General features: G+C 50.6%; 1 protein-coding gene across 5 annotated transcripts; it reads right to left on the bottom strand.

The window, feature by feature from the left end:
* Positions 1–1,696: 1,696 nt before the first annotated feature.
* LOC129065796 (putative serpin A13) lies at positions 1,697–23,897 on the bottom strand. Of its 5 annotated transcripts, XM_054567073.1 has the most exons (7): positions 23,380–23,897; positions 20,682–21,281; positions 19,044–19,320; positions 18,503–18,623; positions 13,479–13,641; positions 8,628–8,760; positions 7,829–8,102 (listed from the first exon to the last, which is right to left on the bottom strand). In XM_054567073.1, the coding sequence occupies exons 2-7, from the start codon at positions 21,262–21,264 to the stop codon at positions 8,090–8,092; spliced, it is 1,290 nt and encodes a 429-aa protein (XP_054423048.1). In that variant the 5' UTR covers positions 21,265–21,281; positions 23,380–23,897; the 3' UTR covers positions 7,829–8,089. The 5 variants fall into 5 exon arrangements, 4 of the variants coding, with proteins under 4 accessions (XP_054423050.1, XP_054423048.1, XP_054423052.1 ...); XM_054567075.1 differs by lacking the exons at positions 7,829–8,102; positions 8,628–8,760 and adding an exon at positions 1,697–1,798 and having other exon boundaries at positions 23,380–23,896; XM_054567077.1 differs by lacking the exon at positions 8,628–8,760 and having other exon boundaries at positions 7,832–8,102; positions 23,380–23,895.
* Positions 23,898–25,815: the final 1,918 nt, after the last annotated feature.

A 25,815-nucleotide genomic window follows, 5' to 3' on the forward strand; every position in this document is an offset into this window, starting at 1 on the left:
AATTCTAGGCTGTAAGCAACAGAACTCATTCTAGTTTAAAGAGAAAAAGGGGATTGTAAAAAGAAACTGGCAGCTATCAGGATCTCTAGGGGAGCCAAGGGTACAGTCTTGGAGGCTCACAGGAAAGAGCAATGTGGCCACATTTCACCCCAGTGGAGCTTCCAGTACCACTGCTGCAGAACAGACTAAAAACAGGCAAGGACAATGCTGGACGCTGTGTATTACCACCCTGGAAGGATGGAGTCACCAAGGCAAGTCTACAAGTTCTCTCTCATCATTATCACTGGCTTCCAAATTAAGTCTCCCACAGCTGTGTCTGATTGGTAGATTCAAGGTCACATAGTTGTGCCCTAGCTGCAAGGGAAGCGGGGAAAGAGACTTGCTGGCTTTTATTTTGGGAAGGCTAGGATTCCTAAGAAGGACATTCTTTTTTTTTTTTTTTTTTTTTTTTTAAGATTTTATTTATTTAACTTTTAGAGGGAAGGAAAGGAAGGGAGAAAGAGAGGGAGAGAAACAACAATGTGCAAGAGATACATTAGTCTGTTGCTTCTCACACTCCCACAACTGGGGACCTGGCCCCTGACCCAGCCATGTGCCCTGACCAGGAATCGAATCAACAATCTTTTGACTTGCAGGGCAGCACTCAATCCATTGAGCCACACCAGCCAGGGCAGAAGGACATTCTCAAGCACAGCAAGAGGGTTCAAGATTCTAGGACATTAAGGAGGGCCACACACATCCTCCATATCCACATCAGTCCTTTCCCAGGCCCATGAACTCCCTTACAGCTCTTCGCTGCCCTGCGCCCTCTCAAGGCTCCTTCTTGTCCTTGTTCCCTGGTAATCTCTGAGCTGGGCTCCCCTGCACAGGGCTTTTCCCGCTTTCTCCCCTGCCTTCTCCCTTGCTGTGCCCTGCGGGGCCAGTGCAGACCTCTGTCCCAGCATCCACTGAAGCCAATTGCTCTGATCGATTTTCCTGTCTCTCCCCTGGATGGAGTTTCTGGGACAGGGGCCGTATTTTTTCCAGCTCTGACCAACACATGCAGCGGCGCGCTGCGAGCGTGTATGAAGGAACCAAATGAACCGCCAAGTCCTTGTCACAGCGCGCCATGCTGCCCGCGGCAGAGGCATCGGGGAGCCCTCACCCGCTCACAGACCGGCGGCTTCCAAGCGAGTTCGCATTCGCCATGCAGATTTTCTTTGGGTTCCCCAAAGAAAACAGTCTTCTAGGGGGCCTTTCCAGCTAGAATCACGTCTGGGGCCCAAACCAAAGGAAAAGGACCCAAAAGGAAGTGGGGCTGTGTCCCGGGTCCATGTTGCCTCCCCATTGAGTGGGGACCCTGCTCTTCCGGCTGAGTCAGGGAGTGGGCGGCAGGCCCCCAGCTCTTCTGGTTTCCTTCTGACCTCTCCAGGAGAAAGGCCGTGCTGTTGGCAGGGATGAGGAGTTAATCTGGCACTAAATGGGTAATTAAAAGTGAGGCCGTGGATGTTTGTGTAATGAGGCGAGAGTATTTTCCACGAAGCTGTCATGCAAGCTCTTTAATCAGCGTTGTCTTCACAGTTAATGGCAAACGACAATGTTTATAGAACAGCAGGGAGAACACGGAGGCGTGTGGGTGCCCCAGCCCAGTCTGTCTCGCCTTCCCGCCCGTCTGAGTTTCCGTCTCCCTCGGCCCTCACTGCCGGGTTGGGTCACGGCTCACCAGAATCTGGCTCGATGGCCGCAGAGGTTTATGCGATGGTTCCAGAAGCCAGCCGTGCCTGGATGTGGGGGTCAGGGCCAAAGGTCAAACGTCGGCCTTTAAGAAGGGAAAAACATAGGGTGCGTATGTATGTATGTGTGCGTTTGTGCACACTCTTAAACGTTGTTTTGTAATTCCTCAATGGATACTTGCCTGTCCCGTCATTCCCCAGGCACAAAATCCTCTAGAATGAAAAGGCTGTAGGTCCCCTTTGCTACCCCGGCCCTTGCTGTCCCCATACCCCCTATGTGCATACATGTGTGCACAGGTATGTGCCCCTGAAGCTGGAGGGGTCCTTGGGAGTCTGCCCCTTTAAAGTTCCGGGATTTCCCCTCCTGACGATAGTCACGTCTCTCTACCCTGCATGCTGTCTCATAGCTTTTCTGATCACTTCTCGATAATAAAATGTCCACTGCCTACTTTCAGCTTAAAAAGCAATTCCTTTGTTTAATTCTGTAGTGTGAGAATGAGAACATTGAATTCCACCCAAAGGGAAACTTCTCCTTGCCCTACCTGCACACTCTGGTGGCAGACCCCGGGGGCCTGAGTGGCCCCCTCCCTCTCCTAGGCCTCACCAGGTGACCTTCTGCTGCTCCAGTGCTGAGGGAAAGAGTGGGGCGGGGCGAGGTGCAGAAGGGCTCCACTGGACGGAGCAGGCGCGGTCTGGGCGACACTCGCCAGGCATCCCTCCTGCCAGATGCCTCTGCAGAACTCTTAGCCATTTGCCCAGGGAGCCCGCCATTGCACTTCACGCTGCTGGCCACATCTCTCATGTTTGCCCTTGGCCTCTGGGCTGTCTCGGTGCACCTTATCCTGTGGTGTGGCACAGACAGTGCAAGCTCGATGTCTTCCAAAGGGCCAACCTGGTAGCTTCTATTGCCAGGAAGCCACCTGCTTTGTGAGAGCCTCCCCCGCTCACCACCACTTCCTCAGCCAGGGCTGGAAGCGCCAGGTAGTGCTGGCTGGTGTCAGAGAGAAGGGCTGCTTTACCCTAGCAAGTGTGCCACCCACAATGCACCTCTCTGACATATTCTCTCCTTGGAGTTATAGGCACTTGCAACACAGAAATTTGAGAAAAAACATGCAGACCTTCCTTCTTTTTCTTAAATGCAGATGAAAGAGCCCCGTGAAAGGGGTCCTCCCTGTACCAGAGGGAAGTAACACTCCCATGACGAGAACGGGAAGCTGAGACAGTTCTATGCAACCAGCCCCGTTAAAAGCATCGATGCCTTCTGTTCGCCTCCCTCCGTGGAGGGGCGATACTTCATGGTGGCCGCCCCTTGTCCCTGTGCCTCCTCCTCTGTACTGCTGGTATATAAAAAGCACTATTGACTTTGGCATATTTACCATGTATCTGGCCATATTATTGAGCTCTCGTTATTTTAAATAGCTTTTCAGATGATTCTCTTGGGTTTTATTGATATATCATACTGTCTAAAAAAACCTGATTTCATCTCCTCCTCCAGAAATAGTATCTGCTGTTTCTACTTTATAGAGACTTGCCCTGGGTGGGAATTCAGGAACGACATGGACTAACAAAACACGCCCAGCACCCTTTTCTCTCCCCAATTTAATGGCAGTCTCTGTGCTACTTCACCATCGAGTGTAAGATGAAGTTCGATGTTCTAGCCTTCCTAATTTTCTGAAATGTTTCAGAAAGTTAAATTGAAAAGAAATACCCTCTTATATCAAATGCCCTTTACAAACGGCACTTGTAAAGACTGTTTTTATAAATGGATTTTACTCAATTAACTGTGTACCTATTATTAAGACATTGTTGTAAACTAATCTGATTTGGGGCTTGCGAATATATACTTGTCTTTCCACTCATGGTTGGTATGAATAAGCGCACGTCTGTAGGTCTGGTCTGCGTGCGCAGGCCTGTTCTACCATTCAGGGGGTGCGCAATGAGACAACCAGGACAGGCCTTGGGGTCAGGGTGTAGCTAGGAGCCCACAACCCCATGCACCTAAACATTTGAAGTTATGCACCAAACTTATGTCACTAAATAGTACATATCCTAGCCTGTCTTTTCAAATATGCCTGTACAATGACAAAACAAATAATCTATAAAGCTATGAGTTTTATATGATTAAAAATTGGCAAAATATTTAAGAAAGAACTTCATTATTATAGTGTGTGTGTGGGTGTTCCAATGACAGGCTGTCATGGGTTGGATGTGTAACACAATCTACAAAGGCAAAATTTTTTAACCGCTATACACTTATTTCAAAAAATATTTTTATTTCTTCATTTATTCCTTCATTTCAGCAGAATCACTGATTGTATTGCTATGATCCAAGTTATCTCACAATATTTTCTAGCGACAGTAATAGCTAAAGTGTTGAAAAATAAATTAATTGAATTCAAAGTATGCAAAATGTGACTATGTTTTCATAAAAATGTAAAGGACAAAAAATTAAAAATTGTTGATGTTTCCTACTTATTTTTTCTTCTAAAATATTTACAGTTATCTTTTATTAAAGGGCAGAATACAAAGTATCATTAATATAAAATTTTAATTTAGAATTACTGAAACACAGCACAATTTATTTTTCAATTTAATATTATTAAATATTTTAATAAATATAATACCCTTTGCAAGTTTAGCATATTTGACAATATGAAAAACCTATCTTAAGTTTCACGTGGGTTTGTATAAAACTATGTTATGCAAATTTGGGTGTAATAGCAATTATGTAATACTGAAAAATACTCTCCAGCTGTCGTGAGCAACTGTTTGGGAATATTGTGCTAATTTGTGAGTATCTCCAGAAGCACTCATTGTCATGTAAGAAGAAGCAGAAGAATGAATGTTAGGACTTCCAGAAAACGACACATTATCATGTAAGAAGCTGTGGCTCTGGGAGAGGAAGGGCAGCAAGCCCCCCTCGCTGCCTGAGCGCTCAGAGCCTGCCCTCGTCCACAGCAGCCTTGTCTCCAAAGTCAGCAGGGACACGGCTCACAGTCCTCCCCAGCATCTGGACACACTTATTTTTTGTTCTGATGACATGCGGCAAAACACGTGGAGGCGTATTCCTGCTTCCCTGGGCCCTGAGCAGCGCTCATGATGAGAGCAGACGCGCGGCTGGCTCTGAGAGGCCAGGTGCCGCCTTGGTGTTTTTTAACATATTCACATGCGCGTGTGTGTGCACACCTGCATGCAACTGCATATGAGTCGGTGTGTGTATATGTGTATATGTATGTGTCTTGATGTCCACAACTTACTTTCAAATGGATTAACAAAAAAAGGTGTATGTATGTGTGTATATGTATGTGTGTATATATATGTATATTGCACACATAGCCACAAACAGGAAAGCCATCCCCAGAGCTTGAAAAGAGACGAAGAGAAGCCCCCCATATTTGTTGAGTGGGTGACTTACAACAGTCGCCCAGAACTTTAAGAGACAAAAGAGGGAGTGAAGCCTCCTATAACATGTTATTTGTAAGGGACTTGACATCTCTAAGTGCAGTGGATGAGAGCTTAGTCTTGGGGCTCCCACGGAGACAAGCTGCAAGGGCAAAGGACAAGAAGGAGAACTCCAAGGCCCGCGGTAGAGAATGGGCGGTGCAGGCCCAGGCGGGGAGGGCTGTTCTCTCACCCTCCTGCTTAAGCTTTCTCATCGCTGCCTGGATGCTGCGAGTCCGTGGGCACCGTGACAGGTCCCCAGAGAGTATCCAGGACATATACACTTTTGCTAAAATTAGCTTAAAGTGGTTCTTATTCCAACACATGGGGTCAATAACTCTCAATCAACGTTGTGCTTACCTGAATAAAGCCCCAGGTTAAAGAAGCTCTCAAGGTGGATTGAATCTACCTTATGTAATGCATTTAATTGAGATTTTAGTTCCTCAGAGTGGGCAAATCAGAGACCCTCTGCACTATCTTGGTCACCTGCTGGGGCTTCAACTTGCAGAAGTGGGAATGGGCAGGACCAACCCATATGGGAATAGAGGGTGGAGCTAAGGGACAGTGTCTGAGAGCAATGTTGGAGCCATGTGTCAAGAAGTGCCTCAACCCGCCCAAAGGATGTAGGTAGACAGCGGAAGCCAGGGCTGAGCGATGGAGTAGCAGGCAGGCACCAGCCCCGAACAAGCCCGTCCCACGGATGGACACAGTGTTAGCTGAATCAACACAGAGGGCACCCCAAAGACAGTCTCCCCACAGACTATTAACCAAATAATAATAACAATAAAAATGGAGTAGGTTATTATTTTACTCCGCTAACTTAGCTGGACAACAAGTGTTACATTTTCTTACTTTCAATATTGAAATTCATCTGGCCCTGAGTCCCCACCCAGGTGGCTGGGAATTCGTTCCTCATCCTGATGAGGAAGTGGGTGTGGGTGGGTGCTCCCGTTTTCTAGGTAGCTGACGAGGAAGCTTCTGCGGCGCTCATTAAACTGTAGACACTCACTCCTCGGGTCTTCTGTCCTCCTGATGCGTCTGGGATGCTCGTTGACAAGTCTGTATTGTCACGGACCTGGGGCCCAACTCCCCAGTATCTGCTCTAATGGGAATCCATCGTTGTCATCGCAGACCCTTGGCAGGGGTGGTTTTGGAACATGGGGGACGCAAATCTAGAGTCTCCTGATTAGAAGGCTCTTTGCTCACGCCGGCCCTGTGCCCAGCGCGCTCAGAGTGGGCAGCGCAGCACGGGCGCGGACCTGAGTGGGGAGCCTGGCTTGTTCCGCAGCCCCTAGAGAAGCACGCCAGCTCCCTGAGGCGTCGTCACCACTCCCCGCAGGCAACGCCAGGCAGGTATGTCTCACGTGAAACCCAGGGTCGACATAGGTTCTCCACTCAGGGACAGACCCATCAGGGCCTTCTCCACGCAGAGGGAAGCTGTGACAGCGATCGTCATGGGAGCTTCTGCCTCAGACAGAAGATTTGAAATCCATTTGACATTCTAGAGCAATTCGATAGCTTTAGTTGGGGGCGGGAGGGAAGAACCTCTTCACAGAAATGGAATTAGAGTTGACCTTTTAAAATATTTTTGGGTCTCAGCTTTTCTGAAGAACTGTCTTCTAATTCTGAAACACCCGCAACTCCGGGCAGCGGGGAAATTGTGGTCAATTGCCTTGAACCTTCTTGGTATGAAATTTCAGAGGCACGTAGGGTTACATAATTGTTTCCAATACTCGGAAACACATAAACACGTCATGTCATTGCTGGATGGGTCCTAGCTGCGGTCTCGTGCTGGCGGGCCTTGGAGAACCAGTCACCCCAGAGAGTTTCTGTTCTGCCCCTCGTTTGAAGTTGTTTTTTGAAGAGGTGATATTCCCATTGTTCAAAATTCAAAGTGAATGAAAGAGATACAGGAAAATCTTCCTCCAAACCTCTCCCAGACAGCCCGTCCCCTTTCCCAAAGACAAGCACCTTTTCAGCAACTTGAACATTTTCCCCCCAGAACTCTTTTATTCATATTCAAATGGCAGCATCATATCCCTGCTTCTCTGCTCCTTGCCCCTTGCATGTGGTTAGCAGCATAACTGAGTGATTTTTCCACATCAGTTCCCAAAGAGTCACGAAGAGTTTACTCATTGTTTGTCTGCACCACATTCATTGCATGACTGGATTGTCATTTATGTAAACCCTAATTGATCGCTAGGTATTAAGATTCTTTTCTTTTCTTTTTCTTTCTTTTTAATTTTTATTTTTGACTTTGTGTTTTAAATTATTATATTTTAAATTTAATTTAATTTTTGTTTATTTTTATTCCCACCCCCCACCCATTGCCTTTGGCAACGTCAGCTTATTCTCTATATCTATGGGTGTGTTTAATTTTATTTTGTTTTTTTAGATTTTACTTAAAAGTGTATCATACAGTATTTGTCTTTCTCTGTCTGACTTATTTCATTAGCATAATGCCATCTAGGCCCACCCTGTGTTGTTGCAAATGGCAAGGTTTCATTCTCTTACATTGCTGAATAATATTCCATTGTATACCTGTATCATATCTTCTTTACTAGTAATGCTGCAATGAACATAAGGGTATATATATCTTTACAAAATAGTGTTTTTGTTTTGTTTGGATAAATACCCAGAAGTGGAATTGCTGGATTGTATAGCAGTTCTATTTTTAATATTTTGAAGAATCTCCATAGTTTTCCATAGTGTGTCATTAACTTATAATCCCACCAACAGTGCACAAGGGTTCCCTTTGCTCCACATCCTCGCCGACATGTTGTTTGTTGATTTACTGATGACAGCTATTCTGACGAGTGCTAGGTGATATCTATCTCATTGTGGCTTAAATTTGCATTTCCCTGATGATTAGTGACGTTGAGCATATTTTCATATTTCTGTTGGCATCTGTATGTTCTCTTGGGAGAAATGTTTATTCAGGATAAATTCCTAGAAATGGAATCGTTGGGTTAGAGCATATGTACACTTATAATTTTGAGATATTATCAGATATCCCTTTCCCAAAACTGTTCTAATTTATATTTTCTCTAGGGATATACAAAAGTCCCTGTTTCCTACGCTTTTATTACTATAGCATCAACTTTTTTGACGTTTGCCAATCTGCCAGATGAAACAGAGATTCTCAGTTGAAGTTTTAATTTGCATTTCCTTTAAGCTGAGTAAAGTTGAGTGTATTTTTGTAAGTTTAAGAGCCAACCTCATTTGCTGGGTTATAAACATTGATTAATATTTTTGTCCATTTTTATACTGGGTTTAGTCTTTTTTTATTGATTTCTAAGAACTCTTTATATATTAATAAGTTTCCATGATATAAGTTGTATTTCCCCCAGTTTTTCCTTTGTATTTTGACCTTGCTGATAGTAGTATTTAGTCACTTTATTTGTATGTAAACGAATTAATCTTAAAAAAAATGGCCTTTTGATTTTCTTTCTTGGATAGAAAGGCATTGCTTACGCCAAGGTTTTAAATAGTTCCCTTGTGATTTCTTCTAGCACTTTCAGGGCGTCATTTTCCACGTGGCTGTCGTTGATGTCTGTGTAACTTATCCCGGTGTTGCTGCGACGGCGCCAGGGTAGGCGAGTGTGCGCTGCAGTAACAAAGAGCCCCACGCCCCGTGGGTGAGCACAATAAGGGCTAATTTCTTGCAGATAATTCATGTGAATTGCGGGTTAGCTGGGGACTCTGGGACCCAGGCTGACAGAGCACGTTGTTGGGAACCTGGTGGGGTCACTGTGGCAGGAACAGAGGGACGCAGTGAGTCACGCCCTGGCTGTCAAAGACTTCCTCTGAAGGGAAAGGCCTTACGCTCGCATTTCAGAGATGAAGGCAAATCACGTGGTTGGGAGGAGAGGAAAAGTGGAATATTTGTGAACAGACGCAATGATTACTACAAAACTCACAGATCCAACTTTTTATTGCCAGGCGGCAACTTTGTTTTCTCAATCCTGTTTGATGACAAATGCACCTTTTCCCCACCAATTTGAAATACCTTCTGTATCAGAGGCTAAATGCCATTATATATTTGGGGCTATTTGCCGATTTTCTATTTTGTTCCATTGATTAGCCTGCATCTTCATGTACCATACGGTTTTAATGATATATTTTATAATTAATAAAGTAAAATTGTATAATTTAAATTGGGAATGTTATAATATGTTTTAATATCTGGTGGGGATAGTCTTCCCCCAATGTTTTTTATGTTTTTGTCATTTTACTAACCATTCTTGCTTATTTATTATTTCATATAAATTTTAGAATCTTCCTGAATTCTTACTAAACTCACACCTTAGCTTGGGAAGAACTGTTGCTGAGTCTTGTTATCCAAGACTCTGATGCATCTTCCCATGTTTTTGAATCTTCTTTATATTCTTCAGCAATATTTAACATTTTTTTTTCTATCTAGAGCTGGCAGATTTCTCAAGTGTGTTCCAGGACTAATTCGTTTGTCATAATTATTGCTATTGCATGAAAAGGAGTCCTTCCTCCCTCTCTCTCTTCCCTTCTTCTCCTCCCTCTCCTCTCCCTTCCTCTTTCCTTCGCCTCCTTTTAATGTGTGAAAGTTATGAATTTCTCTAACCCCCTTTAATATCATTAAACTGGAGGCAAAGACAGAGTGGAATAGCCATGACCCAATGTGCACATGATGGCAAGTTAGAGTTGCTCAAAAACACTCCCATCCCCTTATATAACTAGGATGAGATCACAGGACTATGAACTTGAACTGCATGACTGTCAACGACAAGGCAGGTTCATCTGCCTTGGAGGCGGGTTAACGGGCAGAAAACAGTTTACTTGAAAACTCCCAGTTAAGCCACATCAGGCATTTCCCAGGCAATGAAACGTATGGGGCAGCATGGGCCAGAGACCTAACACCTAAGAGGGCGTCCGACCTCACTGTGGTTGTCGGATGGCATCAGAATGAAGCCGAGTCCACCCACAGCGCATTAGGGCTGGAAGGAGGCTTCCGCTTTGTGGCGCTGTGGCTCTCAGCTCTGGCGGCCCATGAGCATTGCTGAGGGAATTTTTTTAAAGTGCGGGTGCCGAAGCCCCCTGCAGACGAGTGACGTCAGAAGCCGTGGGAGTGAGGCCTGTGGGTCAGCACTTTTAAAAAGCTTTCCCAGATGATCCTATGTGCAGCCAAGGTGAAGGACCCTGGCTTTGGGCCAACGTTCTTGCCGAGCAGATGAGGGCAGAGTGGGGAAGGGAGAGGAGGTGAGGCGTCCGTGGTGGAGCTGAGACCAGGGCTGGGTGTCTGGGTTCCCGGCCCAGGTCACCACAGTGAGGCAGCCGTGGGGACAAGCTCCTAAGTGTTTTAGGGTTAGTGACTCAGGTGCCTTGCTGACTGCCCCATGGAGGAGGCACTATAGTACTCTTTTTTTCCAAGGAGGTACGTGAAGCTAATCCTGCGACTTGCCCAAGGTTATGCAGCAAACCGTGCAGGAGAGAAAGACAGAGTCAGAGACAGAGAGAAAAGAAGGAGGAAGGGGGCGGAGGAGAAGGACGAGGAGGGAGAGGAGGGGAGAAGAATAATACAAAGAAGGAGAAGAAGAAGGGGAAAATGAGGGAGGGAGAGGAGAAGAAGAAGAAGAAGAAGTAGGAGGAGGAGGTAGAGAAAGGAAAGAAGGAAGGAAAAGAGAGAAGAAGGAAGGAAGGCAGGAAGGCAGGGAGGGAAGGAGGGGAGAGAGAACCTGAGGTTGCCTGACTCAGAGGTCTGAGGACGGCAGGCTGGCCTCCTATCCTCTCTGGCCACGAGACCCTGGGACATTACCAGCCACTTTCCCCTCCCTGGGAAAATAATTAAATTACATTTTAACAATTTGATGTCATTAAGAATTGTTTACATTTTAAATACTTTTAGCAGTGCTGCCTGATCCTTCGCCAAAATCTTACTTGGAGAGCAGGGAGAGGAGCTACCCCACTCGGAACGTGATGGGGTCCCCAAGTGCCCCCGCTGGCCCTGCTGCCCCCGGAAAAGCATTGTTTGAAAAGCACTGGAGGAAATGCTCTCGGGACCTTTGCCTGCTCTGACATGTGACAATGGAGACTGAAATAGGACAAGGATGAGAGGAATCTGTTATCCACTCATTCAGGCGATTTCCACCGCTTGGACACTGCAGGTATCTCTCTGAGATCTTGATTTCAAGCCTTTTGGATTAAAATACCCAGAGTGGGGGCGCTGGACCATATGCTGATTCTGTTTTTAATCTATTGAGAAACCTCCCTACTGTTTCCCACAGCGGCTGCACCAGTTTACATTCCCACCAACAGTGCTCAGAGGTTCTGACTTCTCCACATTCTTGCCAACATTTATCTTTTGCTTTTTCGATAATGCTCATACTAACAGGTGTGAGGTGATCTCTCCTTGTGGTTTTGAGGCGCATTTCCCTGATGATTAGTGACGCTGAGCACCTTTTCATGTAACCGTTGGCCATTTGTGTGTCTTCTTTGGAGAAAGGTTGTCCATGTTTAATAGGGTTATTTGTGTTTGGGGCATTGCATTGTAGGAGTGCCCTCTATATTTTGGATATTAATATCTTATCAGATACATGGTTCGGAAATATTTTCGCCTCTCCTGTAACTTTTCTTTTCACTTTCTACATACCATGGAATACTATTCGGCCTCAAAAAAGAAAATTTGGAATATGTGACACGTGGTCGAACCAGGAGGACATGAAGCTGATGAAGTCAGCCAGACACAGAAGGACAAAGACTGCTTCTATGACGTACCTAAAATAGCCAAACTCATAAGGGCAAAGAACAGGATGCGGATGGACGGGGCTGGGGGAGGGGAAGCGGGGAATCATTACTCAGTGGATATAAAGTTATAGTTATACAAACTGAAACTGTCCTCGAGATCTGCTGCATAATATTGTTCTTATAGATAATAATTCAGAATCATGCACTTAAAATGTGTTCAAGAGGCAGATCTCGTGCTGAATGTTTTTACTAGGAAACAAGAAAAGGAGAGGGAAGGATTCGGCTGGGCCCCTCACTGCGGGCTGTGTTTCCTCCAGACTTTCCTGTGAGCTTTTTGTGTTTGAGTTTCGCCAACCCCAGACGCTGCAGACAGAGCCCCCTGCTTAGGGACGGCCTGGTTTTAAGGGCCACACCTTCGGGACTCTCGGGTTACCCGCCTGGCCTCTCGGACGCAATAAGCAGATGGGCATCGGGGGTGCGGGGAGGACCAGCCATATTGGACCACTTTTCCCTGCCACCCCGCCCCCCGGCTCAGGGCAATCAGAGGCCCGGGTGCCAAGCCTGGTTTGGGGAGATTTTCTCCAGCAGGCCCCGTCCGCCCCTGCCTGTCCCCCGCCTCCTCCTGGTCCTGGCAGCTGCAAGGGGACCTCTAGCCCTGCTAAGTGACGGGGCTGTAGGGGCCGGGGGCCAACTCCAAACCACCTCTGGAAGCAATTTCTTGCTCTGCTTCGGGAATCGGTGCAATTTTCTCTCCTGTCTCCCTGCTGCCTTTCTCTGCAGCCATCCCCCACGGGGGGCCTGCGCTCCCTCTCACCCCAGCCTGCCGCGTGTGTGTGTGCGTGCGTGCGTGCGTGCGTGTGTGTGTGTGTCTGGTGTGTAAGACGGAGGACGGGGCTGTGTTCACACCTCTCTCTCCCTCTCCTCGGCCTCCCTCTCTCTGTCCTCTGCTCTCCTGTGGGGACCGCCCAGGTCTGCCCAGGGTCCAGCCAGCCAGCGTCCCTCAATTGCCCATCCTGGCCCAGGCACTGCCTCAGGCCCCTGAAAGGTGGCTTAGATGTGGTTCGTTGTGCTGTTGGCACAGAAGGTGGACGCTGGAACCAAGGTGACCGGGAGGGAGGCCCAGGGCTCAGGGGAGGAGTGGGGGGCACACACTGGGGGCTTCAGGGCAGACGCGGCTTCCATCTAGGGCCTCAGGGGAGGAAGTTACTTAAGCCTCCGTTCTCGAGTTTGTTCTCTCAGAACACAAGGAGCCCCTCCCTCGTGGGGTCGTAGTGAGGACCGAAGATGTCAGGGTCTGAGACGGCCCTTGGTAGGGGGTCAGCATCATTACAAGCTCCGTTTTACAAACATATTTGCGCATGGTCACACAGCTGGCGGCTGGCATCAAGCTGCCACCTCAGACCCAAGGCTCCCAGGGTCTTCCTGAAGGACCACCCTGCCCCCCGACCCCCTCCTCCTCAAGCTAGACCTGTCCTTGACTCACCCTCGACTATAGCTGGGGTTGCCTGACACCCAGCCCCTGTGTGCACAGCCCCGCACGCGCACGTCCAAGGCAGGGGCTGCGTCAGGCTCCCCCGCATGGGGCAGGGCGGCCTAACCCAGTATTACCTGTGCTGCTGGGGGCTTGCTTGTCCCAGAGGACAGAGAAGTCTTTCAGCTTCATTGTCACAGGAATTGGGGGTCGCAGGATGGAGAGCCACATCACCAGACAGCCAGAGGGCCCCTTCCCATCTTTGGGATAGTGGACGCCTGAGGACTTGGACCAGATCATCTGTGGACAGAGACAGATGACTGGCCAGATGACAGGGACAAACAGGAGGGAGGAGGTGGGGCACATTGAGCAGGACACCAGCATGTCACTCCCTCACAGGGGCATGGGGTTGACTGGGCCTAGAAAGGGGCTACTAAGTCATAGGTGGGAATGGCCAAAAATGGCGGTCCCCAGAAGGGACAGAGGGCAGATCCTGGTTGCCTTCTAGCCGGGCCCTCCAGGAACAAGGCACAAAAGGAGACTGCTTTCCATATGTGCCCAGAGACTGACAAGCTATCAGTTAAGCTAAAACCAACTACTGGATAAAATTCCCCGCTTGAGCCCTGGCTGGTGTGGTTTGGTTGGTTGGAGTGTCACCCATACACCGAAAGGTTGTGGGTTCGATTCCTGGTCAAGGCATGTATGGAAGGCAACCAATCAATGTTCCTCTCACACTGATATTTCTCCATCTTTCTCTCCCTTCCTCTGTCTCTAAAAGCAATGAAAAAGTGTCTTTGAGTAAGGATAAAAAAGTTTTTTAAATTCATCCCTTGAAAGAACTAAAAATTTTCTATACAGTTATAGTTTTACATGACTGAAAATCAGCAAAAAACCAAAGATGGCTATTTAATTATTATTGCACATGTCTAGGACAAATCATGTTTGGATGAAAAACAAAATAAAGACGTGGGTATGTCACGATCTTTGTTCGCTTTCCATAACATCTATTGTATTTGTCTTCATTTCAGCAAAATCTCTAACATTGTCACAACAATTATCTTTGTATAAATTGTCTCTATTGACAGAAATTGTCTAGAGGATGAGTCTTCCATGTTTTTTTGTTAATTGTGTTCAAACATTCCTGAACCTGTGGTCCTGTGATTTAAGCTGCTTTATAGCTGCCATCTTCTCTCTCTGGGGACAGTCTTCTATTTCCCTGGGGTTTCAGTCCAGGTTACACCCCAAGGCTCCTTGGTTAACCCAAGGCACCTTGTTCCAGGGCCAGGCTTAGGGGTCCTGCAGACCGCTCTCCACTCTGACCAGCTGCCTTCTGGAGCCACTGCTTGCTTCATTGATCTCACTTATTGTGGCTGCTTGGTTGTTTTCTTTGTTTAAATTGAATGTGTTGCCAACATTCAAAAATGGAAACATTTTTTACATTAAAAACCTGGCTTTTAGTTTCTCTCAAAACTTGAAAAGCCAGCAACCCTTGGGCACCTTTTGCAAGGTCTAACTGAGGCTGGCAGGAACTTAGGCAGAGGTTATGGGGGAGGGTCCCTAATAACCAATCACCCCTTCTTCTAAACTAAGAGAATCCCCTATTTTGGGCTGGGCACATGGCCACCCAAGATAGAAATGACATTTCTCTGCCTCTCTTGCAGCTAGGTGCACCATGTGACTAGATTCTGGCCAACAGGAGGAGAGGTGAAGAGACGTGTATAATTTGTGGGTTGTACATTTAAAGGGAGTGGATTTGCCCTCCCTTTTCCCTTGCCCCCTTCCTGTTGGCTGGGAGGTGGAGACACTGGTCGGTGGTCTTCAGACATCCAGAAGAAGACAACACCCTAGGAATGGCAGGCCCACAATTTAGAAGTCTGGTTCCCTGATGACTGGGTGAACTGGAGCTACCACACACACTGACACTTTTATGTGAGGTCAGAATGTAAATTTCTTTCTCTTCTAAGCCACTGTCCCAGGGAGGCCACCACTGGGCGCGCCCTTAGGTGAAGCCCCACTCTCCAGTTTACCACGATCCCCGCCACCCCTCATGTTTCCCCAGCACCCACTTCAGCTGACGTCTCCTACTAAATTTGCGCTGTGATCTTTTCCCTCACCCCTGCCTACTGCCCACCTGGTGCCATAGGCATTTGAGTTTGGGACGCCCCGTGGTCAACCCTCAAAAAACAAAATCTAAGAAGACACCCATGTTCTAGTGTCTTGGAGCTCACTGTCTTTTTTAGAGGATACTCTCCGTGACTCTGGGGCTCCCCTTTCTGGGGAGGCCAACTTTACTGACTCGTTGGTGCTTCGCTGGGCACCTTCTCACTTGAGAAGAGGAAAAAAATCAGTAAGTTTTATTTCTGGCAGTAAACGTGAAATGAAGCTCCAATAAGATCACATGTCGCGGCCCTTGAGCGGCATTCAGCTGGCTCTTTGTGTCTGCTTGCAGGCCCCATCGCTGCTCCCGGTGGCATCTAGAGAGAGCTGGGGGCGGGATTTGGTCTCGGGGACGGTCTGGCCCCAAAGCCTGAGTGACTCCCTTCTATGCAACTGGGAACCTGGGCACAGGAGCCAAGTGACAGCCTAGGTCTCAGTTGCAATGACTGACATGGTGCATAGCCCCCACAGTATGCCTAGAATGGGCAAAAAAGCCTTTGTTTGGGACACTTGTTTCCCCCGAAAATGCTCATTAGTAGGTGACCCTGAAGCAAGCTTCGCCCACAGGCTCTGGAAGGTATTGCCAAACTGTGCTCAGCCCCATGGGTGCCTTGAGGGGCCAGGGCCGCTCCTCTGCCCTGCTGGCCACACCAAGCTAACCCCTCCTCGGGTCACGGGGACAGGGCCTGTAGCACCTGCTGCCCCCGTGCGGTCACCTGACCAGGAGCTTCAGCATCCCAGGATCTTGTGGGGAGCCCAAGCTGACTGCATCCAAATCTATTTTTCCTCCCCAAGATCCCAGGGGATTTGTGCACCCAAGCAAGTTGGATACTCACTCAATTTAGCAAAATGGGTGAAAATGGAAAGAGTCCAGGCTTTGACTTAAACCGCACCTGAGTCCCAGCTATGCTGCTGCCGGCTGAGTGACCTTGAGCGTGTGTCTTAAGTTCTGAGCCTCAGCTATAACAAGGGAGAACTCATAGCAGGTGAAACCATAAGCAATTTCATAGGGTCCAACCCAATACTTATCTTGTGAGGTTGTTGTGGAAATTAATTTTAACATGAGATGAAATGTACAAGGCACCTGGCGCGTAGTAGGTGTTTACTCAATGGCCCAGCCTCGATCCCCCTTACTACCCTCACCCCACAGGCGCCTGTGAAAGCCACACAACAGAACCAGGGCACATGCACTGTCTCACTGAACAAGCTTCTGCAACACAGGCCCCAGGCGTGTGGACAGGGGATTCTTCTGTGGCCACAGGAAGCAGGTTCAGGGGTACCTACCATCGTCACCCCTTTGAAATACGTCCCATTTCGCTTCCAGATGACGAGGGAACCCGAAATAGCCTGGTGACGCCCCCAGGGGCACACAGAGGCTTGGACGCTGACCCTGTACCCCGCTCTGCTCTCGGGCTCACTCCACACATCACCCCAATGGGTTTACAATCTTCCCCAGGAAAAGCATGCTTCCTGTTTCTGTGTGAAAGGTCATCACCAGGAAGGGCCGACGGAACTCAGTGTCTGGAGGGGGTGTGGAGTCGAAGTCAGGGTGGGGGCTGGGAGTGAGCTGGATGCTGGTGGCAGCAGCCGCCTCTGAGCCCTCCTCACCCAGAGTCATCACGGCCTTGTGAGTGACCTGCAAGGCAAGTTCGGGGGTCGTCAACTGACCCCATAGGAGGGATCGACCGGACCTGTATTTTGTACCCTTTCTTTTCTAGTCCTTTACTTAACCCCACACTTAACCATTCGTTCACGTACCTGCTCACCTCTTCTCCATTCGCCCTTCGGATTTGGCACTTATTGTCAGCTGACACGTTATGTACGTATTTGTTTATTCGTTGTTGCGCCTTCCCATCCCCACACTAGATTATACTGGTTCTGTTCTCTGCCCTGTCCCCGAACCTCATCTATGTCTGGTACCTTCCCGTCCCCTCAAGCAGGACTCAGGGCCCCCAATTACCCGATGAAGCCACTGAGGCTCAGCAAAGCAGTGTGGCTTGTCTAAGGTCACACAGCCAGGACAGGACAAAGCCAGGGCTTGGACCTGGGTCTGTCTGACCTCAAAGCCCACACTCCCTCACTTGCCCTCCACTGCCCCTTCTAGAGTGTGTGTGATGAGGAGGCCACAGGGACCCAGGGCCATTCAAGGAAAAGGATGTAGGCCTTTGACGGTAAACAACTTAACTTGGCTCAAGTGCTGGCTTGACACTAACTAGCAGTGCTGACCTGGGGTGGTTTTCTTAGCCCCTCTAAGCCTCGGTTGCTCCATCTGTGAAATGGGAATGACGGCACGTACCTCACCGACGTCCTGCGAGGCACGGGCCTGGTGCCTGGCCCAGACCAGTGCCCAGTGAGGCCCAGCGAGGCTGGCGTGGAGGTGAGGCTGGCGGTGCTGTGAGCTGCGCGCTCTGCCCCCTGCTTCCGCCTCCTGCGACTCCCCTCCTCCCCGACAGGGCTCCCAGCCCTGAACATTTATTTCCCTCTGTTCTCGGTACCTCGGGCCAGGCTGACTTGTGCCTCTCCACAGATCTTTCTAGGTTGTTCTAGAGCACAAGTATGGTCATGCTTAAAGCCCCTGACTGCATCCCTTTTGGCCTCAAGATAGAGTTCCAGGTCACCAGCGTGGCTCCCAGGGCCCTCCAGGGCCTGCGCCCAACCCAGTGAGGGACTCTCAGGTCCCAAGGCACCAGCCTCCCTTCCCTGGCTCTCCCGCGTTCCCTCTCAGTCCCTGCTCGGCACAGCTTGTCCACGGGCCACGAGCAGGCGTGCCCTCCGGGAGCTTCCTCTGTGTGTCCATACCTGCCTTCTCTTTCCTTGTCTGTCACTCGAGGGCGGGGATGGGGACTTCCTCCCCTGGGACCCCAGCGTCAGCGAACACTTGGTAACTTGTAAAGTTACAGGAAACAGCAACTCCCCTCTGTGAGGAGGTTCCGGGGCCCTCCCCCAGCTGTGGCCCAAAGACACGGAGAGTGGCCAGCACCCCGAAGCCTCATCCCCAGCTTACCCTGGACACGTTCAGGCCGGGCTGTCCTGGGAGGCCTCCTCCCACCGCGCCTCGCGGGAGGAGCAGCTCCAGCCTGGAGGTGCTGGAAATGGAAAACTTGGGGAAGTGGAAATTGAGTTCCCTGTGGAGAGACAGACTCGGTTTGCTGTTCAGTCTCCACCCCCACCCAGCCCCAGGCTGCAGCCTTCCCACCCTCGCCTCTCTGTCCCTTCAGCCCCTCCTCTGGGGGGAGGGGGGAGGGCGGGGCTGGGAGAGAGCTTTCTAAAGTGCATGCTGTCCCCTACTGTTTAACTCTGCTTGTCATGGGGCTACACAGGGTGGCACCAGAGCTGGGACTAGAACAAGCCTCCCGACCGCTGGCCCAGTGCCATCGACCAGGCCCCACCCTGACACACGCAGGGAGGCCAGGGACAGTGCCCTGGGGTGACAGCACTCTGGGAGGTGGCAGTGTCCAGGGGGTGACAATCACTGAGGCCATTGCGTGTGAGCGAGCAAGGCAGCAGGGACCCGTCGCCCCCGGCACCCGCTGTGAGCCGTCTACCTCGTCCTGAGCAAACTGTCCCACTTGATCAGTGTCTCGGGCAGCAGGGCGTCTTCCAGCTGCCCCAGCGCGCCCCGGCTGGGGAAGACGAAGAAGGTGGTGACGTTCCCGGCCCCGGCGTGGTCCATCTGCAGCACCGTGCACTGCAGCTCGGGGTCATGGAGGAAGCGGTGGCGGGCCTTCTGCCGCATCATGGGCACCTGCACAGTCCTGAGCTCATCCACAAAGAACTCCTTCGGGCTGGTGGCCTCCAGGTCAAAGGGTGTCTCCCACCCGGCTGAGGGGAAGAGAGACACTGATGTCACCTTGGAGAGAAGCGAGGATGGGCTCAGGGTGACCCCTCTGGCAGCCCGTGGGAATGGGGAGTCCACAGTTTGGACGCCAAGCCTGGCTTCGTAACTCCCTCATGGCTTGTCCTTTGTGACCTGGGTGATCCTGGGGGACTAAACCCTGGACCACCCTGAGCTTCCATCTCTCGTTTGTACAATGGGAATAAGTACTATCATGGTAACGTCATAGTATTATGATGGTGCAAATACTATTCCACTCTCTGGTCTCCTTAGTCTCTTTCACAGGTGGTTAATTTTAAAGGAAAAAAAATGTATCGTTGTGGTACAAGCTGCCCTGAAAACACGTGGACCGAAGGCGAGGCTCTGTCTGGCTTGCAGGTCTAAGGCAAGTCGCCTCACACGGGCCTCAGTTTCTCTGTCTCTCAAATAGACCTAATAATAACCTTGTTGGGTTGTGAGGAGAATTTAATGAAAATCAAATAGGCACAGTGACTGTCATGATCATAGGGGCATCATGCTTAGATTGTGTGTGTGCGTGTGAACACGCTTACAGAACACATGTGGTAAGTATTCATAGGCATGCATTTGAGAGATGCCTCAGTGGCTCAGGTGAAGCACTTATTTAAAAACCTGTCTCTGCACTTGTAATGCAGAAACATTAATCTGAGCCTCTTGTGCTTCTTCCAGGTGAGAAGGTCAAGTGGGACAGGAGAGCGAATGCCCCTCGAGACCTGCAAAGTGCCATACAGTGTGAGGGGGACCGGATGCATCTGCGGAGTCAGGGGGCACAGCTAAGGAGCCAGGTCTGTGACCTTACTGGCTCTTTTGGAAGAAGCAAAGGGTCTCCCTGGCCTTGTGTTGCTCCCTGCTCTAAACCATGCCTTCCAGGACCTGCCAGAGGAAGGGGGTTCACGCTCTTCGATTGGGTTGCTTTCAGGGTTACTCAAAGTGGGGGTCAGGGCCTGCCTGCAGCAGAACCATCCTCGGGAGGAAGGAAGGAGGAGGGCCTCTTCAAATGCAGGGTCTTGGGTCCCTGAATTCCCTATCCCTTACATCAGGACCTTCTGGGGACACCTGCATTTTAAACAAGTTTCTCTGGGAACGCTATGCACACTAAAGTTGGAAACATCCTTCTTTGAAAAAGACTCAACAAGTAGCATTAAAACGGGATAGGTGATGAGTTCCCTGTCACTGGGGGTATTCAAGCAGAAACGGCGAGGATTTGGTGGACCTCCTATATCGAAGTCAGCAGGGGAGGCTTTCTGGATGCTGTGAGACGCAGGGCTGCGATGTGCCTGGAGCCCCAGTCCCCAGAAGGAGATTCCACGTTGGATATATGCACTCTTACCCCGGAGGAGCACATGATTCACGAGGACGGCTGCAGTCTCGTTCCCGAGATCCTCCACCCAGGCCCCAAGCTTCCCCTGGGTCTGCTTCTCTACGTACTCGCGGATGCATTTCTGGCCTTCCCCTGGGTCCTGCCCGGCCCCGGGGCCCAGGCTATGGAACCTGCGCTGGCCCACCGTCAGCAGGAGCCGGGGGCCCTGCAGGGGGAGCCGGAGCAGCAGGTCCTGGAAGGCCTCCTGGACCTCGGCCTCGGGCACCACGGAGAGGTTGAGCCCCAGGCCCTCCAGGAGCTGGGCCCTGCTGGCTGCAGGGGCTCCGAGGAAGAGCGTGGCCAAGGCTGAGGAGACGCTCGCTGGGGAGAAGAGAATGTTCTCCCCGGGGGCGTTCCAAGCCAGCTGTCTGTAGAGGTTGAAGGCGAAGTCTATGTTGCTCACGGACAGCTTGTGGCAGGGTAGGGCAGGCCTCGGTGGGACGTCGCGGGGGTTGGTATCGATGGGATCGGAATCTTTTTGGTCAACCAGGGCCAGACAATGGTCCACGGCCATGAGCGCCGGGAACAGCAGCCACCACCGAGGGGACTCCATCCTCTGGCGTCCTTGGTCTGCAAGCAAGGGGCATGAGGGGACAACGGCAATGACAGCAGTAATCACGATCCCTGATGTTCGCAGAGCTTCCGCTCTGTGTCAGGCACTGTGCGGATCCTTCCCAGGCGCGTCCCCTCTCATCCTCACCACAGCCCAACGCGGTGGGGGGCCCTGTGTTTACACCCCCATTTGACGGGTAGGAAAACAGAGGCCTAGGAAGGTTAAGTAATGCACCCCATGTCAAACAACTGGTAGGTGGTGGAGTGAGGATTCGAACCCAGAGCTTGGGAGGGGGTGGATTTACAAGGAGATGAGAGGAACACCCAAGCAGACACCCTGTCTGGGCAGAAGCACTCAGTGCTGCGCACTTGCTGGGAGCGCCCTGGCCCAAAGCTCACAGGCAGGCACTAGCTGTCCCCAGGGGCAGCGATCCTGGCTCGTCACAGGTCTCAAGTCCGCTGAATCTCCTCCAGGTGTTTCTGTGGCTCGGGAAGACGCCCTCCGTCCTGGGTGGGGCGGTCCCCCTGTGTCCCCGTCCCCCCAAGCCCCCTACTTCCTGCTCACACACAGAGAATGGGTCTCATCGGACACACTCAGAGTCCCTTCTCCAGCTGACCCCTCTTCAAATCCCGGCTCTGCCATATCCCAGGCTGGGACCTGGGGCACACTCCCGGACTCACAGAGGCTCCCGTGGAGGGGCGGGGCAGCAGGCCCCTCTGGTGGAGTCGGGGGGAGTCTGGCCACCCAGGCTCGGCTAAGGCTCTGCTGCGGTGTGGGAGCCCGGAGACGGTGGCCAAGTCACCTGACCTCTCTGGGCTTCCGCTTCCCTTCTGCGGGATGGAGCTAAGAATCCCCACGTCCCAGGGTCGTGGACAGTCGAAGCGATTATGCACCCGGCTGACCCTGTCCAGGGCCTGGCACCGGCCAGACCCCAGAAAGCAGCAGATATTTTTCTCCAGAGAACATGAGGTCTCCCCTCTAGTGCTTCTGACTCAGCAGACCCCAGTCTGAAAACCCTAGAATTTATTTTAGGAAGGGCCTGATTTGCCCCTGTTTGTCTACTCTGGGTTTGAGTAATTATTGACAGAATTAGTCATCCTCACACTACCCCATCCTGCTTCTGAATTTTCCATGTGACCTTGGGCAATCCTGGACCTTTCTAAACTTCATTTCTTTCGTCTGTAAAGGGGAGAAGCAACTGAAACTCTGCCTTGAGGAATGAATGCCTCACGGGCAGAGGTTTGTTCCATATGGTTTATTTCTCGGCAGAGAACAGCCAGGTCTCCATCTGTCCATTTGCCTGGTAATTTGCTTTGGTGAATATCTTGGCATTGATGAAAAGCTCATTCCCTTATTCCACTTAACGTTCATCCATTCATTCATTCATTCACTCGCTGAACAAACATTGACGGAAAGTCTGTCGGGACTTGAGCCATGTGCTGGGGGTGCAGGATGGATGAGGCACTGTTGCCCCGACAGGGAACTCAGGTTTGCCAGGGATGGGCACACAGAATTCATGCAGAATATTCTGCGTGAGCAGGTCCCCCAAACCACAGAGCTTTCGTGCTGAGAGGTCACGATCCAACGTGAGCACTGTAGAGACGGGAAAGTGGAGGCCCAGAGAGAAGTTTGTTTGGTCACGTGTTGACTCACTCAGGTCAGGACATGAGGGACTGGCAGCCTGGACCACGCTCGCCGGCCTTTGCAAGGGACGGAAGGGCAGAGAGCTCATTACAGCTCCCGAGCAGCGGCAGTGTGGGGACTGCTGTGCAGGGTGAACGGGGGGCTGCAGGAGGCTGGGCGCTCCTGGAAGACTCCCTGGAGGAGGTAGCCCCTGACCTGGGCCTGGAAGGTGGATCAGGGGAGAAGCAGGAAAGGGGGTTCAGCGAAGGGGAGCGCATGCTCAAGGTCACGGCAGCAGGGTGAGCCAGCAGTGCTCCAGACTGTTGTCTGTGTGCAGCTCTCGGAGCAGGAGGGTTGCGTGTGTGTGTGCATGTGTGCATGCACCCGTCTGTGTATGTGCGCATGTGTGACTTGTGATGAGATACCATGGGCAGGTTCACCAAGCTGGCTGGGGGCCCTTGACTCCAGCCCCACCCACAGCCCCATGCTCACCTGAAATCAAATGTTTTTCGTGAACCTTCAAAGGAGCTGGAGAGATTCAGCAGATCTGCACTGCCCTGGGCACAGAAGTTTGTCCCTGCGGGGAGGACTGAGGCAAGCTGGACTTCCGGGACTAACCGGCTGACTGTACTGAGGCTGCCCTTGGCGCAAAGTCAACCCGCAGCTCAACCAACAGTGAGGAAAACAACCCGCCCCTCAATGCGCCCTGTGTGAAAAACCAGGCACAGGAAGGTGCTCTGGAGCCTGGCGGGGCCCGTGACCTGGGGATGAGTCTCAGGTCCATCACTATTGTAGCATGACAGTCTCCTGAGTCTCAGATTGCTCCTCTGTCCCCCTTCCCACTCAAGGTCACCCTGGCGGTTAAATCCAGTGACACAGAAGGACAGTGTAAATCTAGGGAAAGGCTGAGTTCATTGGAGCCACGCTCCAGCCTCTCCTGGTTTCATTCTTTCATCTGCCATTCATCTATGACACCTACTTCCCGCCTAATGCCCTGCTTATCACAGCACATGGCCCAAGTCATAGTTCGTGCCTTCCCGGAACATAGCCTATGATTCTTTAAAATGTTGTGCTTGCTGTTCACTCTGTGTTCATAGTGTTTTCCAAATTGTAATGACTAGTTCTTCAAAAACGTCAATAGACCTTGCCATTTAACACAGCGTAAGCCACAAAGTTCATGTGTACTCAACAGAAAGAGAGTTTGCGAAACTTTCGCAACTCAAATACCTTCTCTGTCCTGAGCTGGCTCGGTGTCCGGAAAGGGACAAACATGGCCAGTCGACCGAGTGCAGAGACAGGGTTCACGCGGGCCAATGGGTATGAGTCAGGCCTCATGTTCTCCCAGCCTTGTTTGTTATTACTTTATTTTTCTTCTCCTCACCCATCGCCTGTGTATAAACACCTGCACAGTCACTTCCTGTTGGCATTGCAGGATTTGCCCTTCTTTCTCTTGATAGTCACTCAGGGGAGATGCAGCGCGGGTCCCTCCACTTGTTCGCTCTGGAGTGCCCAGCACATGCCGAAGATGCGGTTGGTGCTGCGGAATAAGGCGTGATCCCGCCCTCAAGGATTTTGGGTTTGTTTCAAATTTGGATTATGGAAGAATTCAAACATACACCACAATAGAGAGACTGCTATAACAAACCTCACGTCTCATCAGTAGTTGTTATCAACATGAGGACAGCATCATTTTCTCCACCCAATCCCTTTCCCCTTTGGACTGTTTTAAAGTAAATCTTAAACATTTCACCTATAAGAATCGGTAAAAATCCTAGCCACAATAGTATATATCACACCTTTAAAAGCCCATACTTCCTTGATATTATCAAATTTCAAGTGGTTATTGCCCTAACTGGTTTCCCTATTTTTTTTTTCTTTTTTACAGTTGGTTTGTTTGAATTAGGATCCAAACCAGACCTACACATGGCATTTAGTTAATGTAGCCGCCCCCGCCACGCGCAGGGATACGTTCCAAGACCCCCGGGGATGCGGGACCGCAGACAGCGCTGCCCCCGGAACTGTGCTGCCTCCTCCGCATCCACTCGTAGGAGGAAGTCTAATTTATAAATTAGAATAAGAGAACAACAATAACCGAGAATAAAACAGAATGGGTATAACACTGTACTCCAATAAAGTGCACGGAACGCAGTCTCTCTGGCAAGCTGCGTGCCGTCCTCTGTCGCCCTCGCTCTCGTGATGGCGGAGGCGCCGCGGGCCTGTGTGGGGAGAGGCGCTTGCCGTTGCAGGTGCGACGGTAAAGTCAGACCACCCTTCTTTTTTCCTTCTTCACAAGTTCCCAGACAGTAGATTCATTCTTACTGTACATCTTCGCAACGTCAGCATATATGTGTCGTTTTCTTTCTTCTTAAGCTGAGAACTTTCACTTTTTCACCTAAAGGAAGGACTTGACGGATGGTCCTTGACATATCCACAGGGCCGGTGTCACCGCTCTTGCGTTTGGGGGCCATTGATAAGCCAAATAAGAGGGACTGCAGCGGAGCACTGCGGCACTGTGAGCCACCGCTCCATCCCGTGGACACAGTCGCTCACTACCGCACCCCTAAGCCCGTCCCTGTCCCCTCGGGTACTCTCTTCCCAGTCCTGGGGTGACAGCTTTCCTCGTCCCCCTCCCCCTCCCCACTCTCCTTGGTGAGTGGCCCTTTCTCAGATGACCTCTCAGTGGAGCATCGCCCTTCTCTTAACACCCCATGAAACTCATTTTAGGGGACCTCCTCCCCCTCACTGCTCACCTGCCCACCCCTCAGGGACAGATCCTGACTGTCCCCCAGCCCGGGTTTTTCTCCTGCACCCCTGAACAAGCCCCTTGGCTGTCTCCTGGGAACCGTGGGGTTTGGGCGGGGTCCAGATCTGAGTGGGTCAGCTTCTCCTCCCAACACGCTGCTCCTCCTGGTGTCTTATCTCAGGGAG

Source organism: Pteronotus mesoamericanus, unplaced genomic scaffold (assembly GCF_021234165.1).
Source record: "Pteronotus mesoamericanus isolate MK-2021 breed Mesoamerican mustached bat unplaced genomic scaffold, CSHL_Meso_final contig_182, whole genome shotgun sequence".
Taxonomy (NCBI): Eukaryota; Metazoa; Chordata; class Mammalia; order Chiroptera; family Mormoopidae; genus Pteronotus; species Pteronotus mesoamericanus.

Excerpts from the sequence above, each read along its gene's own strand:
- LOC129065796 (XM_054567073.1), bottom strand. The coding sequence starts at position 21,264 with ATGGAGTCCCCTCGGTGGTGGCTGCTGTTCCCGGCGCTCATGGCCGTG. Across the intron at positions 19,321-20,681 it reads GAATCATGTGCTCCTCCGGG|CCGGGTGGGAGACACCCTTT; the intron begins GTAAGAGTGCAT and ends TCTTCCCCTCAG. Across the intron at positions 13,642-18,502 it reads CCGGCCTGAACGTGTCCAGG|ATGATCTGGTCCAAGTCCTC; the intron begins GTAAGCTGGGGA and ends CTCTGTCCACAG.